Genomic DNA, 18,931 nt, shown 5'->3' on the forward strand with positions numbered 1-18,931 from the left:
AGTAATCATAAAAGCTTGTGTGACAGAAAATTGTAAATTGACATAATCATTAGGAAATGTATTCACTCATTTTGCTTTTGCATGCTTTTTTGTGCATTTCAGGGGACAAGCTTAACTTGATTCCTGGAATATGAATCTTTGGGGCAACAGGATATTCAGGCGAGAGAGGTAATTGGATATATTCAAATATTAGCATCTAAAATGTACATCAGTAGGATGTCTTTAAAAATGAAGGAGATTTGTATGGAAAATAGAATTGTTTTGAACATATTTTCTGGATTGCACAAAAGGTACTTTCAGTATGAACACCCTTTCAAATACTGACAGCGTTTTGGAAAAGAAAACCTTTTAACTAAAGATAATTACTATTTTTTCTTACTCCTAGGAGAGTTCAGCATGTTTTGGAAGAAGAAGTTTGGATTTGTTATGCAGCACGAGCGTTGCCTTCTCAATGTCATTTTCCCATCTGTCTTGTTCAGCAGTGTTACAGTCTCGGCTGATCTGTGTGTGCAGTCATCAGTCAGATCATACTGCACAGTGATACAGTGAGCCTGAAAATTATTCTTGTACAACGTCTGCCATGCTCTGTATCTTCCTCAAAGGAACCGTGGATACAATTTGAACTTGTTTATATTCTTTCCAGTAGCCAGGAAAATGAATAATTTGTTTTTCCATATTTGGAATTCCCTCAACAATACATGTACCATTATTTAATCTTTCTTACTTTATGAGCTATATTTATCTTCGGTACTCCCAGAATTCTATTGCCTGACATTAGTCCCATGGAAATTTAGGGAAACGTCTCAATTTATTGCAAGGGAAAAGGCTCGAACAATCTTACTTTACCCAAAATTTGCCATCACTTTCCCCATAGCATAAATTGCGCTGTGCACAAAACGCAAAAGATCTTTAGTTTAATGTCAATGCTTATAAAAAGATAAACCACAATCTATTGGACAATACTCTTCCTTTTCCATTCAACATTTATTCTGCATTGCAAGCAACATGTATTAATCCTGTCCTGGAAAGTACTTAGGCTGGAAATGGGTGATATCTTGTAGGTGGTTTACCTAACTTTTGTACACATCTTGTGACATTTGACACCTTTCCTTGTGTCTAGCTCTCCTGACTTCTGTTGATTGTGTGGTTCAACTGAAAACGTTCCAGATCAGGAACGAGCATGTGCTCTGTATTTAGGCATATCATCAGCAGTACCACTGTGCAAGTTGCTTATCTTTCTTAACTACATCAGGGATTGTCCTTCCTCTTCTCGTAAATAACAGAGATTTTAAAATCCAAGTGGTTGTCATGTATTCTTTCTGTGAGCTAGACAGCCACTCAATAATGGTGCTCTTTAGTAGATATCAGCTGATGACAATTTTTGATGCCCACTTATTTCTAAAAAATCTTAACATTTTGAATCAGCTTCCGTTTTCATAGAAATCTAGGCCAGCAGGGATCTTGTGACATCATCTCTTCGTAGCTCCTGATCTGAGACAAATAAGTATACTTAGAATCTCCCTGAAAGAAGTTTTGCCTGGACCAGCCTTTAGAAATTGGTGATGAAGGGAATACTATGACGTTCCTACTTAGTCTATTTTACTACTAATGAAATTTGGGAAATTTTCTATGTACTATCGATCTTCAAATTTATCTTGGCATAAATCAAGCTGATTTCTACTTGCCCTGGAATGGATGAACATGGAATACATACTGGTTGGTATGTATCAAACCCCAGTCACCATTTTCATTCTGAAAGACTACAATAATGACCTTTTTGTTATCTTGTTTGCTTTCCCTACCCAGTAAGGCAATATTTGGTCTTTCTTTGACTTGAATAGTTTTAATTTGTCCTCTTCTTGTTGTAAACATTTTTGGACCTCAGACTTACTTAAAAAAAAAAATCTGTCTGCATGTTCAAGCTATTTTTTTATAGTGTTCCTTTATTCTACAGCATGACACTGGCTCAGGCTGTGCATGGCCATTTTTGGTTTTTCAGGTTATTGAAGAATCCTGTTGATGTCACTAATATTTTTATTCTGCACAGAGATACTGACATTAGGTAATTAATTACATATAGTATCTTTTTTTTTTCTTTATAATTCCTTTTGAATAGACCCTACCCAGAAGTGTCCTAAGTGTCTGAAGTCTACCATTTTTGTGGGTTCAAACTTGCAGCAACTGGGGACAGCAGCATGTCTCCTTGAGTTACCCAGGAATAAGGGAATCTATTGTTCTTATTGTGTTAGTTTTGGAATCATTAATAATGTTCTCTTGAGATGGCTTTTTCCCATGCTGTTTGAGAGTTCAACAGTGAAAGCTGTTTTCCCTAATTTGAACAAATATACCATATCTGTTCCATAGTGAAGTTCCTCCATCATCTGAAAAAGTGTTGCCGTTTCTTTGAAATGGCATCAGAAATTTTCCTGGGATGCAGATTTGCCTAGTCTCTCCAATATTTCTTTCATAGTTCCCCTATTGTCTGATTAACACATTCTTCTATTTATAAGAAGCAGTGTTTTGATTTTTGGTCTCTCAAGCACTTGCCACGGCTAGGCGGGAATCTCACTGCACAATTTTGAAGAACAATTTGGTCACACAACCTATATCTGAGTGTAATCACTCAGAATTGGGCAAACTGCTCCAAAATTGTCTTGCAAATTAATCTGTCTCACTGTGAAACCTTTTGTGATTTCAATTCTCAGCTGTTCTGAGCAGAGCTGGTAAATCATGCTAAAAGGCATATCACGCATTTTGCATTACGACTTATGAGCTTTCTTAACCATGATTTAATAATTCAGATTCATTGCTCCTCAAACGCTCTACTTCTGTCTGGCCTCGCACCTTCTATAGGTTGTGCTTCTCCTTTAAAAAATGTACAGGACGTGATGAAAAAGTCATAACTAGCAGGCTTTTCTATGCATTGTATCTCACTTCAGTTAAGTTTCCCAAAACAGTAGCAGCTTTTGACCTCTAAGACCACCAAATTCAATTATATTCAATTCTCAGAAAAATAGGAAATAGATCATTAGAGTACACAGCAGCCTGAAATACAGCTGTGATTCTGCAGCCTCCTAGACACTGTGTGACCGTTGGAAATTACACTTCAATTTTTTTCTGGTTGGAAATTCTTATATAGTGTCTCCAGTATTATTTCCAGACTGATACTCCGTGTTTTATTGAAAAGTTAGAGCATATGAAGGGTTGAAAAAGTGCAGGGAAACATGCAGATCTGAATGGGGCAGGGGGTAGTGGTGTGTGCAATAAAAGTGGAAAAAAAGGAAATCAGAAGATTTGGATGTTAGCACTGACAGGATGAAGCTGGGTTGTAAGGGCAAGGGCTGAAAAGAAAGGAAAGGGATGAGGTAGAAAGGATGTTCATATTAAATTGTTTCATTTTATTCTGGAAATAGCAAAGTGTAGATACAGATTATGGCATACTTCAAAATAGATCTCTCTTCTCCCAAGGCAGAAGAAACTCAATGAAGTAATCCAAAAAAGTACTTCCAGCGGATGCAGACAGAGCAAATAACACTAGCAATGCATTCATATAAACCTGCCAAACGTGGGTTGAAACTTGCAGTATTCAAGGACCTCAGTATGTCTCCTTGAATTACCCAGTTCTCAACAAACAGAGCCTCGAATCTCTTCGCTTTTATTAGACCCCTAGTCTTGTTGAATAACTTATTTCACTTCTTTTAGCCGAGTTCCTGATATTGTGGACTGAAACTCCTAATTTAACCCCAAACAGCTTCTTCCAGATAGTGCCTCTAGAGAGCAATGAATGATATGCAACAGAAAATAAAAGTGGCTGAGATCAGCCAGGGAGGACTAAAATCAGAATTTGAGCACCAGCTGTATACGCGGGGGGGGAATTAGGTAATCTTATTAATGAATGATACCTGGAGGCATTCCTCCTCCAGGGCCCTAAATCACAAACCTACCTCCTGATGAGCCCAGCACAAGTCAGCATGTGAACTTTTATGAATTTAGAGTGAGTTTTCATCTTGAACTTAGTCTTAGAATAGAGCTCTGCAAGATACTGTAATAAAACAGGCTTTTTCAATAATGCATTTACAGAATCACAGAATAGTTTGGGTTGGAAGGGACCTTTAAAGGTCATCTAGTCCAACCCCCCTGCAAGAAGCAGGGACATTTTCAACTAGATCAAGTTGCTCAGAGCCGTGTTCAACCTGGCCTTGAATGTTTCCAGGGATGGGGCATCAACCACCTCTCTGGGCAACCTGTGCCAGTGTTCCACCACCCTCATTGTAAAAATTTTTTTCCTTATATCAAATCTGAATCTGCTTTCTTCTATTTTAAAATCATTACCCCTCATCCTATCACAACAGATCCTGCTGAAGAGTTTTTCCCTGTCTTTCCTGTAGGCCCCCTTTAAGTACTGGAAGACCGCTATAAGGTCTCCCCAGAGCCTTCTCTTCTCCAGGCTGAACAGCCCCAACTCTCTCTCGCAGCCTGTCCTCATAGGAGAGATGCTCCAGCCCTCTGATCATCTTTGTGGCCCTCCTCTGGAACCACTCCAACTGGTCCATGTCCTTCTTACATTGGGGGCTCCAGAGCTGGATGCAGTACTGCAGGTGAGGTCTCATGAGAGCGGAGTAAAGGGGCAGAATCACCTCCCTCGACCTGGTGGCCATGCTTCTTTTGATGCGGCCCAGGATGTGGTTAGCTTTCCGGGCTGGAAGCTCACATTGATGGCTCACGTTGAGCTTCTTGTCCACCAGCACTCCCAAGTCCTTCTTCTCAGGGCTAGTCTCAATTTACTCTCCGCCCAGCCTGTATTTGTGCCTGGGATTGCCATGACCCATGTGCAGGATCTTGCACTTGGCCCTGTTGAACTTCATGAAGTTTGCACGGACCCACCTCTCCAGCCTGTTAAGATCCCTCTGGATGGCCTCCCTTCCCTCCAGCGCGTCAGCCGCACCACACAGTGTGCGTGTTGTTGGTGAACTTGCTGAGGGTGCACTCTGTCCCACTGTCCATGTCACTGACAGAAATGTTAAACAGCACGAGTCCCAATACCGACCCCTGAGGAACACCACTCTTCACCGCTCTCCATCTGGACATCAAGCCATTGACCACAACCCTTTGAGTGCGGCCATCCAGCCAATTCCTTATCCAAAATTATCTGAAATTAACAGGTGTATGTGATAATGTGCTAATGCTGCAGGCACCATGACACATCAATTCAAGATTTGGTCATATAACAAGGGTGATAAATTGAAATAGGGAGCTTCTAACCTTAGGTAATGGAAGTATTTTCACCACAAGAACATGGCAATGAGTTGCTAAGAGAGGCTGTGGGATTTTCATCCCTGGAGGTTTTCAGATCCTTATCTGGACAAAAGCCTGAGGGACCTGGTCTAAATTAAATGCAACCCTGCAGGAGGTTGCACTAGATGGCTACTGCCTCTTTTCATTTTCAGGTTCACAGAAGAGATCCATTAAGAGTTACACATGGAAACAACATCTTGCTCAAGAGCCTTCTGAGCTCACAGCTTCTGAAGGCAAGCACTAGATGCGGATACTAGAGTTTAGGGAAGAAGCTGGGGAGTTGCATATGATTGTCTGGCTCTTGCGCTCTTTTCTGGCACATGCTCTTGTTGAGATCAGAGACAGAATACTAGGCTAAACAGACATTCAATTTGGCCCAGTACAGATGCTTTTAGGACCTGAAATCTACAACATCATAATGTTTTTTTCAATTAAGTTACCATTTACTGTAAGTGGAGAAGCCCATCTTGTCACAGTGGTCTAGTGGCCAAAGGGTGGTGGAATTACAAGCTACCTTCAATGAGTTCATGCAGCTGACAGAGCATGAAAGACTTGCTTCATAGCAACAAGGTAAATTAATCTCTCCAGAGCAAGAGTCTGTCTTATCTCTTCTGCACAGATCTAAACATGCAACGGCACTAAGCAACTCGTATTTGATTTACTTTGTAGCTGCATGAGAACTTACTTTATTGTGGGTTCTGTGATAACTCATATCTAATCACAACATTACCAGAATGATTCAAAATTGTTAGGGTTTCAAAGAAAAGCAGCACAGAAGTTTTAGTTTTAGAAGTTTTAATCAAAATTCTGACTTACGATAAACAGCTAGAAGACACTCCAGCTTTTTAATTGCGGATAAACTAGAATTCTGTGAATTGTTGGAAGATGACAATGTTGAGGAAGAATTTTTGATAGTGTAATGTCAAGGAAATCAGTCTATAGAAGTTAGCAATAGTTCTGCAGGTGTAAGACTCTGCTAGAGTTTCATAAAACCCTCACCAAACTCTTGATTTCAAGCCCATGCTTTCTCATGTGCAACTAAAATGAAACCACTTTCCAACAGCTAGCTGGTAACGTGTCCCACAGTAATGACCATTCTTGGTCTAGTATAGTGTCATCTTCTCCAGCAGCAGCCAAAAAGGGAACCCCACACAATGCCATCCTGATGCACTATACCTGCATGTTGCCTGGAACTCCTACGAAATAGAGTGGAGTCCACTCTCTTCCTGTTGCTGCTGCTTTTCTTGCTGCCTACTTTCTTCTGATAATGTCTTTTGGTTATTTAGAAAAAGAAAAAGCATATATGTATTAATTTCCCTGTACCACAGCACTGTCCCCTCTTGCACCTTCCCTACTGCATGGGTTCTTCCGCTCCCCCATAGCGATACCCTCAGTTGTTCTGTTTTTCTTTACTCACCTGCCCCCAGTCAAGCCTATCTACCCTTTCCCACCCCTCTTTAGAGCCTGCCTTTCCTCTATTTAACACTCTCCTATCCCAACCTAGCAAACATCCCTTTTCCTGACTTTTTGATCCTTCTCTCTCCACAGTATCAGAACACAAAAAACCTCACAGGTGAGAGAGGTAGGTGCAAGTTTCCCCACTGTGACTCTCTTTGCTCTCTCAGTCCTCCTCTTCTGCTGCAGTTATCACCCCTGCCAAGCCAATGCTGGGAGGCACAGGCCGGGAGCCATCCTTGCTCCCTTGGCTGGCAGAGAGGACCAGAGGAGGAAGCGTCAGGGCTCTGCTGCGTGGCAGCCCAGCCACAGCACCCCTTTGCCTGTCCCAAAGTCATATTCTCAAGCGACAGAAGCTGTGCCTGGAGCTCCTAGCTATGTCCTTTGCTGTACCTTCCCCATGCATCAGCACCAGTAGAGATCTTAATGTCACAGGTCTGAGCTAGGAGGCAGTAACACGTAACTTGAATTCACCTAGCAGGCTCTATCACGTTACCACTCCCTCCTTTTCTAGGTCATTGATGAATATAGGGGATTGGCACAGGTCCCTTGCGATACTGGTGACAGCTCCACTTTGTCAACCGGCTGTTATTGACTCTTTGCTATCTTTTAACCTTGCAGCCATCGTCCCTCGCACCCGGAGTTCAAAGTCTCTGCGTCCTTTCTCTCCTCAACCTTCCACCACCGGTGAGAGCGTATCCCGGGACACGGTGGAAGTGCTGTCTCACCGGTACTCATCCTCCCTCCCGGACGGCAGCCAGGACTCCGAGAGCGGAGCAGGAAGATTCCCCCGGCCTCTTCACTGAGCGAAGAGCGTCTTTCAGGATGCGCGCCCTCCCTGCCAGGCCCCGGGGCCGCCCTTGCCGGCGCGGTACGCTGTCGCTTGCTTCCCAGGCGGCGTCCCGGCGACCCAGGGGTGACGGCGGGGGGCTGCTGCCTCTTCCCAGGGCGGGCGGCTCCGCCGGGGCGTGAGGGGACGAGGGCCACCAGCCCACGAGGGACGTGGAGGGGGGGGCGGCCGCGGGGCAGCAGCGGACAAAGGCGCCCCCTCCGGCTCCCGCCAACCCCCCCAGGGGCAGGCGCCTGGCTCCTAACTGGCGGGAGGGGTCGCCCCTCGCCCGCGCCGGGGCGCCGCGCCTCCGGCGGCCGCGGTGGCGCTGCCGAGCAGAGCCGGGCGCTGGGCGCCGAGCGCCGGCCGCCTGCCCGCCCGCCCGCACCCCCTCCCCGGCCGGCTGGCTGGCTGGCTGCGCGCACGGCGAACATGGCGGCGGCGGTGGGGCGGGATACTCTACCTGAGCACTGGTCCTACGGCGTCTGCAAGGACGGGCGAGTCTTCTTCATCGAGTAAGGGGGCGCCGGCGGGCGGGGGCGCTAGGGGAAGGGTGCGGGGGTGGAGGGCGGCCCCGCTGCCGCCCGCCCGCCGCCACTAACAGGTGCATGTTTTCCGCTTCTCCCTCCCAGCGACTTGACCCGCACCACCACTTGGCTGCATCCTCGCACCGGGGAGCCCGTCAACTCCGGCCACATGATCCGCTCAGGTAGGTGCCCGGGGGCGGCGGGGAGACAGCGCCCGCCCTGCCCTCGCCCCCTTCGTGGCCGCCTCCCTCCCCTCCTCATCCTCCCCACCCCGCTGCCAGTGAGGCGCCTCGGGGGCGCGGGCGAAGTTCTCACCCCTCCTCTCCCGCCTTCTTTCTCTTTCTCTCTCCCCCCCGGCTCCCTTGCAGACCTGCCCCGCGGATGGGAGGAGGGGTTCTCGGAGGAGGGCGCTAGCTACTTCATCGAGTGAGTACGGCCTGGCCCGGCCCTTCCCTCCCCCGCGCCGTTGGCGGGGGCCGTTGGCGGCGCGGCCCCGGCCCGCGAGGACGCCTCAGGCGGGAACGGGAGGGGTGAGGGGCGCCGGGCCGCTTCCACCTCTTCTCTGCCCCCCCCTAAACCGGCATGTCCGCCGATCTAATTAATGATCAACGGGAGGGAAAGTGACGGCGAGGTGCGCGGTTTCGGCGGCGCAAAGTTGGCCGCGGGGCGCGGCGGGATGCGGGGACCCCGCGGCGGCCGCGCGCTCTCGGCGGCTAGCAACAGGTTTCCCCGGAGGCGGCTCCGCCGTTCCTGGTGGCGTTTTTTTGTGTCGGTGTCCCTCCGGCCCTCCCCTCCCCTCCCGCCCCCCCCCGTATTCAAAGTGCGGTTTATGGCAGGTGGAGCGTTGCACTGCTGAGTGCCGATCATGTCTGAAGGTGAATGGTTGGCTTACTTTATTTTATTTCTTTATTTTTTAAATTTAAATGGCTCGTGGCTGCGGATGCAGCACTGGGAAGTTTTGCAAGCGAAAGGTTTTCGGTGTTTCTTCCCGGAGACGGGGTTGAACAGATGAACTTGCCTTGCCCGGGCTGGTGGTGGCTGTGGTATCTTTTATGTAGTATATCTTACTCAGCGAACAGCTAAAACTTGGGATGTTCCACTTCTTAAAGCTCTTTTTTTTTTTTTTTTCCTATGAGATGCAAACGCGTTGCAGTAAAATAGGATAATTAAGAAAGCTTCTTTCAAACATTATGTGTGTAAGACTTTTACACTAATGTAAACGTAGAGATTTAATGAAATCAGTAAAATTCTGGTACACTCTGGATATCGAGTAAATTTCTGGTAAAATTCTGGTACACCCTGGATATCGAGTTGTGAGTCACTTATAATGCCTTTGCATTTTCCTTTGGAAATTTGAATGCGTGACAAATTCACTGAAACTGACAGAAGAGGATTGGGAAACACTCAGATTACCTTACTGCTCCAGTGCTGGACTGGAACGGTTAACCCAGATCATAAAGTACAGTCCCCTGTAACTGCTGGCAACTGTGTCACTGATGTCTGGTTTTGAAATACCTGCAGAGTGTACCCCAAAAACTTTGACAAACTCAAGATTTTTAGTAAAAATCAAACTTCAGAATGATACTGGGCTAGAAGAAGGAGGGATTGACTGCAGGCATCATAAATATGGTAGAATGTTTGTTAAATAAAATTCTAGATGATCCTAAAATGTCTTTTTTTTCCCCCTACAAATGAGGAAAAAGCCCATCAGTCCCTGTTTGGCTTAGCCAGAGAATTCCTTACAGTGCCAGACTGGGCAGTTAGTTTAGCCCTTGACTCATGAACAGAATATAGCAGGCAAGGCATTGGAGACCAGCTGGATACCGCTTACAGCAGCCACCCTTTAACTGTCACCAGTATGTTGAAAGAAAGGAATAAAAGTTCTTCTGGTCACATAGGGGCCTCGTTGTCGTAGTTCAGCCCTGATCAGGACCAGACTACGCAGTCTGTCTCTCGCTCCCCCCACCCTCCAAGAGAATAGGAGGAGATGATATAAGAAAATATAAGGAAAAACGGCTCTAGGTTTGAGATAAGGACAGGGAGAAATCCTTAAAGTCACTGTCACGGGCAAAACAGACTCAACTTGGGGAAAACTATTCATTTATTACTACAAATAGCAGGATAATGAGACAGAGAACAAGATAACCTCCCTCCACCCCTCCCTCTTCCCAAGCTTAACATTATCTCTACTACCTTCCCCTCCCGAGCGGCACAGGAGGGAAGAGGGAATGGGGGTCGCGGTCAGTTCATCACATGTTGTTTCACGCCGCTGCTTCATGGTTGGGGGAAGAACTCCTCGCATTCCTCCCCTGCTCCGTTGTGGGGTCCCACCCCTACGCCACAGTCCTTCGTGGAACTGCTCCGGCGTGGGTCATCTCTTCCACGGGTGCAGTCCCTTCAGAACAGCTGTCCCAGCGGGCTCTCCACGGGCCACAGCTGCCTTCAGGCATCCACCTCCCCCGGTACGGGGTCCTTCACGGGCTCCAAGTGGATCTCTGCTCCTCCGTGGACCTCCATGGGCTGCAGGGGAACAACCTGCTCCACCATGGTCGTCACCACAGGCTGCAGGGGAATCTTGGCCAGGAGCCGCATTACTCCTCCCCCTTCTTCTGAACTGACCTTGGCGTCTGCAGCTGTTCCTCACAACAGGCTGGTAGATGTCTCTCAGGATCTTTTTTTACATCTTATTCACTTCTCATCTCCTCTCCACTTCTTGCAGCCGGGCTGGACCGAGTCGGGCCCAGTCGGCTGCCTGGCGAGAGGCTAGAGGGTGAGGCCTGCAAGGCCCATGAGGCCTGCGCCTCCCCCTCTGTGCCTCTGCCCCCGCTCAGCTTCTTCACATCTTCTCTCCTCTCTCTTTTTTTTTCTGTTTTCCCATTCTTAAATACGTTATCGCAGAGGCGTTATCACGGAACATTCTGCTACCAATGGGCTCGGCCTTGGCCAGCAGTGGGTCCACCCTAGGCCTGGCCAAGTCCACTGAACAAAGGGGAGTGACTTCTAGCAGTTTCCTACAGAAGCTACCACCTTAGGCCCCCCCTCACTAAACAAAACCACAACACTCGTGAAACTCCAAAATATAACTGTACAGTCTGTAAATGTAGTGTAAACAGATCCATCACACAGATAAATCAACACAAACTTCTTTGCAGGAATACATCTATTTGTTTTTCTGTCCTTTCCAGAAGCTTACTGGTGTAATTTTAGAACAGCTAGGATTCCTTTTCCCAGGTGCTCTGTTTGGAAGACCATTCTTTTGCCTTGCTTGTCAGGCAATTACAAAACTGTTAATTTCTGATCTGTTAAATTATAGTTGCGTGTAGTGCATTGTCATAATTTGTGCTAATAGCATTCTTTAGCTTGGGCTGGAATTGCTGCAGAAAGTGAAATATGCAATGGAGCATATATTTTACAGAGCCGTTGGATAACTTGACCACCTTTAGCCAAGCAAAGCTTTATGAGGAGTAAGAGCATTTTTTTTTTTTGACATAAATCTGTTCAGTTGTACTGCTTCACACCAGAGATTCACCTGATGTAGTATCCTCTTCAACAGTGAGTGATACTTCCCCCAGCGCTGCTCTAGTCTCTCTGCTTTCAGCTCAGAGGCTTCCTGAGGCAAGTGGAGTTTCTCAGTTTTTTCTTCCTTGAACATATTGACATGTAAACATCAGTATCCTTAGATGAGGTTTTCCATACCTCGCTGCTCTGTTCATTCCTCCTGTGTCGCTTCCACGTGATGAGTTCTCAGCTTACAGAAAAGGTTACTAGTCCTTAAACGCATGATTTCACATGTTGTACTTCTGAATTCCATTTTCTGGTATTGCAGCTCACAAAAACTGTGAGGTCTCCTGTATAAGCACCCAGTGCTCTTTCTACTGGTGATAGTTTCCAGTGTGGTGGAAATTTCATGAGCGTGTTCTCACACCTTGGCTACTAAGTTATTGAAGAGTGTGAGGATGAATGCTACGAGTAACCCCTCTCTCTTGTGATGATTTCCACTTTTAATACAACCTATTGTAGTTTTTCCTCTTTGGTAAATTTCTTTATGTATTTTGTAAGTCTTATTTCTATTTTAAATATTATTTAAGTATTATTTCTTTAATTAAAGTATTACTAAGGATTATTTCTATTTTAAATAATTTCATGTGGGGGACAGTATAAAACATTTTATTTAAATGTGTATTGGCTAACTCCACTTACATAACTGATTTCTGGTACAGCAGCAATCAAAATGTTAGCCAAAACATTGGATGTAAGCTGTCTTTGACTTAAAAAAAAATCATTAATCCCATGTCCATTTACTTCCATGTCTTTTTTACTTCCTTCAATATTATGGACAACCTGAAATATCATATAGTAAAACAAAAGTTTATAAGCTGGTCAAACTTGATATTAAAACCAGGTAAGCTTTTCTCCCCTTTCCACATACTGAGAGTTTGAAAATTTCTAGAACTCCACTTCTGATGGATAGAAGCTTTCCAAATTAATGTGCTCAGGTTTATAATGGTTTTTTTTTTGTGTGTGTGTGTCAGTACTGTTCTGTAGTTTAAGGGGGACTATTTTCCATTTGGTTATTTACTTGAGATGTTTGTATGAAATCACCTCCCCGCTTAGTCTTGTTTTGCTCAACTAAATAAGCTGGGCTCTTTGTCCAGCCCTTTAAAAAGGGCTCTCCATCTGTGTGATTATCTTGTAGTTCTTCTCTGCACCTCTTGCAATATGAACTCATCTTTGTTGCATGTAAGTGGACAGAATTGTATGCTGGAATGAGCTTTTGTGAGACTCCCAAGCAACAAAAGTGCTTTCTTGGCTCTAAAAATTTCTCAGCTTTCTGCATTTTAGCTTGTTTGCCTGTTTGGGGAAGACACCCACCCACACTGATGCAGCGAATGCTGCGAATTGCAATACATACAGATCTTTCTTTTCATTTACTGCTTTAAGACTATCATTTATGTTAGGAAGCCATGTATGAAGCTGCATTCTAGTTCTTCCCATTTATGCACATCCACATCTTCCTGAATTACTTTTTTCTGTTCTGATTATTCTTCAGTTTTCCTTGATAGTGGCAAACCCTATTAGCACAGTTCTGCCTTTTATCCTGAAATTGCTAAATAAAACATTAAATAAATTATGTATAAAATGATTTTTCTGGATCTCCGTTTGATAGTTTTAGTAAAATCTTGCTGTTTCTTTTGTGGCTAATTTGCAACTTAAATAGCTTATCCTAAGGAGCAACTCAGATAACTTTTTGCCTTTCCACATACATAACCTCAGAATATTTGTTACTCTTAATCAAATAAAGACAGGGCATAATCGGCTATACTCAATAATATACCAGTTATGAAAGGTTGCAATTTAGATACCATTGCTTGTGAACTGTTAGATTTTTTTCATATATGTGACTTATTTCCTCTTTTCTTTGACAAAGATGTGTAAAACTAGTGATTTAACTTTTTTAAAATAAAAAAATGGAGTTTTCAGTTTGCGTAGTATGACAACCTTTGATCTCTTTTAAGAGGAATATTGATTTAGGTGTGATTATAGGACTGGAAGTTTCTTTGTCTGAAAGTATCATGGATGTTTCATTTTCTGACTTTGACTGCCAGGGACAGCTTGCACTGCTCTTTTCCATCTCTTTTTTTTTGTTTGTTTTCTCTGCCGATGTTTTTGAAATATGTTGTGTTTGTTGAGCAACTGCTTCATGTTAGAGTCACTGCAGAAAGGATGTTGCTGCTGAGCATATCTGGAACTGAATGAGGACCTAACCACGTGTGCTCTGGTTTGTTTCTGGTAGTTGGGTTGCTGATGTGAAGTGGTAAATGTAGTTGGCAGACTCTCTTTTTGGGGAAGGAGCTGTGACGTGCAGGGAAAGTAGTGACTAATGGAAAAACTACATGAGTGCATTTTAGTTCAGGCTTTTGTTTCCATTTATTTATTATATTTTTCTGATCATCCAAAACACTTAGGGAAGTTGGAAAGCTTAGGAAGTCTGGAATGCTTTTTTTGTTACCTCCTTATAGCTTTGAAAAATTGAGATGAGTATTTATGTGAAAGGAATCCATTCTTCCAGTTTTAGATGCCTAACTGACTTGTATTACATTATGTTAAAAAAAGTATACTGTGGCTATAGAGGCTGTTTTAGAATGCTGTGATAATATTGCATATCTCAAAGGTAATACTGCATTCAATTTGTAGCCTAAATTTAAGAAGAAAAATGTGGAAATTGGCACTTAAATATCTGAAGTTAATCCTTTGTTTATTTATGTCTGAAATAAATTTTTAGTCCAACTTGGCCTCTTCTTTGAGTAACAGTGGGTGTACAAGAAACAAAACTTTTTATGAAATTGCTGTTGTTCATAGCAGTAGTCTGTAACTGTTACTATTTTTTGTTTAGCTTTTACTGTATGTAAGCAATAGGCATGGTATGTGTTTCAGGTATTTGGAAATAGTAAAAGAGCAAAGAACACAGAAGTTGGTGAACACCGTATTGAGGTCTGGTTTATAACGTTGATTCCTCTGTGCCAAACGTGTGCGTTCAGATACCATATCGCTGAAAACCATACAGCAGCTCAGATTCACCCAGTGTTGGCTATAGACAATACCTAATAAACAATTACTTAATCACAGGAGCCTAAAGGAGAAGAGACCATCTGGATTATTGAGTTCAGGCCTTTTGATTATCTGAGAAGACTGTTTTATAATCTCATTGATAAATTTAATCAACAAGTTTAATCTGCCCTGCAGAAGTTCCTGTCTTGCCTGCTCCTAACTAGGCTGTTGGAGACTGCTTCTTTTTAGTGGCTGTTCAGATGGGCTAAAGCACTGCTTGCTGTATGTGTTTCATGGCCAAAATCTGTATACTAAATCTGTATACAGATTATCTATATACAAAATCTGTAAATACAGATTTTTTTTTTTTTTTCTTGCTCTGTTTTCCATGATGGTTGTCACTGTAGAAGCAAAATGTATTGGAGCACTTAACTACTGTGTGTAAGGAGTAGTGATGTCCCTTATAATGAGATCTTCGATATAGATTATGTCCTTTGTGGTTCTTGAACCTGTGCTTAGATAAAGGGTCTCAATTAGTATATAAATAAATACATGAACTGATGTGAAATCTACCTGTGAGGAACTGGCCAGTGAAGTGCTTCACTCTGTCATTGCTGTGTATGACCAGTCTGAGTTGTGTGGAGTTCACAAAGTGGAATAAAAATTATGTAGCTGGGACCACATGGAACTTCACCAACCAAAAGTGAAGATGTTTATACCATCACTAGCAAATCTGAGGATAGTCTGGCAAAATGAAAGGACATTGTGTGCTGTAAAACTTCTAGGGAAAGAAACCTGGACTGGTTCCAGAGCAACGGATAAAGTTCTAGTTTGGCTAAAACTTGAGTGCAACATATGCAGCAATCTGTAAGTTATGACTGGTTATTAGAATTCAATCAGGAGTGTCCCTTGAGGGGACTAGACTTCATTGAGGTAATTTGTACGGGTGGAATAGCGGGTATGAAGTTGAGAAGTGGAAGAACAACGCTAGAACTTGCTTCTGGGTTGCGATGCCGGGGCAGGGAAGCGGTCCCACCCTGCGGCGCTGCGGGAGCAACAGGCGGTCTTGGGCGGCCTCTGCTGGTTCCCTGGCAGGAAACGGGGCGGCAAGGGAAAGCTGCCAGGATGGGGGTGAACCTGTGTTGGTGCTTTTAATTACTATTTTAAAATTTCTTATAAGAAACCGTTCCATTTGGGCAATGGGGAAAGAAACCCCTATATACAGTAAAAGTAAATAATGTTGCTTGTATGAGTTTCTCTGTACCTTTCCTCTTGTCCTCTGTTCTCCAGCTCTGGGCTTGATCAGACTTTGTCCTGGATTGTGAATAGAACTGAGCTGGGAATGTTGGACCTGCTGGGTAGATACAGTAGCTATGTTTCATTCAAGTTGGGGAAACAATGAAGTGTCCTTTTTGATGACAGTTAAAATGAGAGCTTACTCTAATGAGTGAAGTAAATGCTGGTAGATTTGTACTCGGGCAGAGATTGCTGGTGATTGCAGACAGCAAAAGAAGTACTTTGTAGTTAGCTACCCGAAAGCGGGAGAAGAGTACGTTCATGCTGCCTGAACTGCAGAGTGGCCTCTGGAAGAGGCAGCTTGGAACTGTGGATAAGGAAAATCCTATGTGCTATTTGATTGAGCGATGTATGTGAATGAAGAGGAACATTGTGTGCATTCCTTGGGCGAGGGAGGAGTGTATAAGGGGAGGTGCTCGGTTTTGTTTGTTTTTAAAGCAAGGCTGCACCAAAAAGTACTTGGCTTGGTTTGTCTATCCTTGTTTGCCTTTCTTCCAAAGTACACATGTGTTTGGAAAAATGAATTTTGACTACCTGAGGAGGCCAGCAAGGATAATGTACACTTAAAGCGTGCTTCCCATTAACTTGAGATGTTGTTTTGGATGTTGAATGCTTTCTGAAAATCAGAGTTGTCTGGGAAACAAATAAACTTTCTTTTTTTTTCTGGTTGGGGTTACAGGACTCACTTGTGTTGTAGCTCAGAAACAAGAGTATGAACTGGTTTTTCAGAGCTGCCAGCATCCACATTTTGTTCAGCACACATTCTAGCTTCTTTAACATGAATCTGTCAGAAAAACATCATTATTTCAGCCACTTTCCTGAAGTAGTGTCCACTTCTGTATTCATTGAATGTGTATCAGGTAAACATGTCTGTACGCTTTAGGAAGCTGCATATTGCAATGAGGGTTTCAATATTTCTGAAAGTCAGTCTAAAATGTTAAGATTAAGAATAAATACAGTTGTACTGGGTAGGTATTGCTACAGTCTTAAAAATAGTTTTCATAATCTTGTGTTACATTTCAGACTGCTTTTAGAAGTATGTCTGCCACATCAGAGGAGGAAATGGGTAATCTATTCAACACTTTTTATTTTGTTTCATTTGTTACTCATTATCTATCAGAAAACAGCATCTCAAGTATTTGGGACAGCAGAATCTTAATATTAATACTGCATGTTTTGTTGAAGAAGGTTGCTTCTTCAATCTACCAACAGCCGTTAAATTCTCTAGCACCTGGACCTAGTTTTTAACTAGGATTGCGTATGTGCAGGCAAATATATCATGCAAGGTGTTTTTGTATTTTACAACGGAGGAGACAAAGAAGTACCTTTTCCAGGCAAGTCTGGCAATACTAAACAATCCTAGCAAGTGCTTTGCTGAAGAGAGAAGCGCATACTGTGAGGTACGTGGGTGCAGGTTTTTCTCCTGGGTTCTATGCCCTGCATTTTCCCATAATTCCATTTGCTGCGGATGGATTATACTAAAATGAGTTTTCACCTCGCTACTGCAAGTTTGCCATAATCTCAAATATTTACATTTCACTGGTACAGATTAAGTGTGCTGCTTCAGTATTGTAGTGCTGCATCCCTGCAAAGACCAACTTGAATAATCTCGTGTCACATTTACTTAATATCACATCCAATTCTATCTAGTATGACTGTACATTCTAATTTATTGTTAAGTCTAATTTGTTTTGTCTTTGCCTCCTAGATTTGCTTTTTTAAAAATGTTTGGGTTTTTTTTTTTTTTTTTTTTTTTTATGACCTTGGGTTGGATAAGGGTAAAGGATGAGGCTAAAACCTCATTTTATTTGTAGTTTAATTGTCTTTTCCTGCAACCTTATTAGACAGTTTTACAAGGTCTGCTCTGAGATGTTGTCCTTAGAAGGAGAATTTTTAAATTAAAAGCCGATTTGTAATGAAAGATGTTAAAATCTAAGAAGAATCTGGTTAAGCACCCAACCCTTTTCTGTTTGATTGTCTGCCACATAGTACTTGGCAACAATGTCACTGACTTGCCTAGACAAGTAGAAAAGCCTGTTACCAATACATAGTAGGTATGTGCTTTTTTACCTGAAGTTTTCTATTTAAACCTTTGTTTTCCTTATTGCTTATCTGTATTTTTAAAGATTTTATCTTTAGTTTAATAAAAAGTACAACCAAAACCACCAAAACTTTTAAAATAAGACTTGGATGCACTGCTGAAACGAAGTATTTGAGTAATACTGGATTTTATTTACAATTTTTTGTCAAGTGAGGACTTTTATTATATTTTTATTGACTTCCTAGAGGCCAGATATCCTGAACTAAGAGTAGAGTACTGAGCGTTTTGAAAATACATGTTGATTCTGCAAGATGCAGGTGACTTTTTATTTTCAGGAGCTTTGTGTAGACTGTGATTGTCAAATATGACTAAGCAGGAGAGTTACTGTTAATTTTCTACTTTATTTCATCTGAAAAAATGTAGAGTTACTGGCTTTTTCCAAGCTGCATATTTGTTTCAAAATGTCATAGTTTCACAGTCATCTTCAAATTAGCAAAATGCTTGAGCAGCAACTTTCACTTCACTTTCATGTTTACTAGTTTCTTTGCTTCTTGCAGTTATCTCTGTATCCCTTTTCTAGGCAGAAGAAAGACTTATTTTGATGAACTTAGGATATTGGTATTAATATAATGGAGAACAATGAAAAACTGGAGGCACTGTTTATTTATCAAGCAATGTCAATCTAGAGGGCAAAAGTAACTTTTTAAAAGAAAATAGGTGTGTTTTTAAGCCGATTTTTAAGTGTTTTAAATGTGTGCTCTGCAGGGTAACCTCTTAGTGCTTGAGTTCAATGCCTACTTTGGATCAAAGGGAAAGAACTGGAGCTTATCGTAATACCTTAGAATAATAAGTCTGTTAGATCTATTTCAGTAGGATGTTTAAACACATCTGCAGAAAGATCTATGCTAATGGATGTGATTCACTATATGTAATTTTCAC

The 18,931-nt window shown here is 42.9% G+C and overlaps 1 protein-coding gene across 5 annotated transcripts in view; it reads left to right on the forward strand.

Annotated features, from left to right (window-relative positions):
• The first annotated feature begins 7,988 nt into the window (after positions 1 to 7,988).
• PLEKHA7 (pleckstrin homology domain containing A7) overlaps positions 7,989 to 18,931 on the forward strand; it is a 171,536-nt gene continuing 160,593 nt past the window's right edge. For all 5 annotated transcript variants that reach the window (XM_086749415.1, XM_086749408.1, XM_086749412.1 and 2 more), the window contains exons 1-3: positions 7,989 to 8,094; positions 8,212 to 8,288; positions 8,475 to 8,532. In XM_086749415.1, coding sequence (XP_086605541.1) covers positions 8,012 to 8,094; positions 8,212 to 8,288; positions 8,475 to 8,532 — 218 coding nt within the window. In that variant the 5' untranslated portion in view covers positions 7,989 to 8,011. The remainder of the gene's footprint in view (positions 8,095 to 8,211; positions 8,289 to 8,474; positions 8,533 to 18,931) is intronic.

This window comes from Chlamydotis macqueenii, chromosome 5, assembly GCF_036417535.1.
Source record: "Chlamydotis macqueenii isolate bChlMac1 chromosome 5, bChlMac1.mat, whole genome shotgun sequence".
In the NCBI taxonomy this organism is placed as follows: Eukaryota; Metazoa; Chordata; class Aves; order Otidiformes; family Otididae; genus Chlamydotis; species Chlamydotis macqueenii.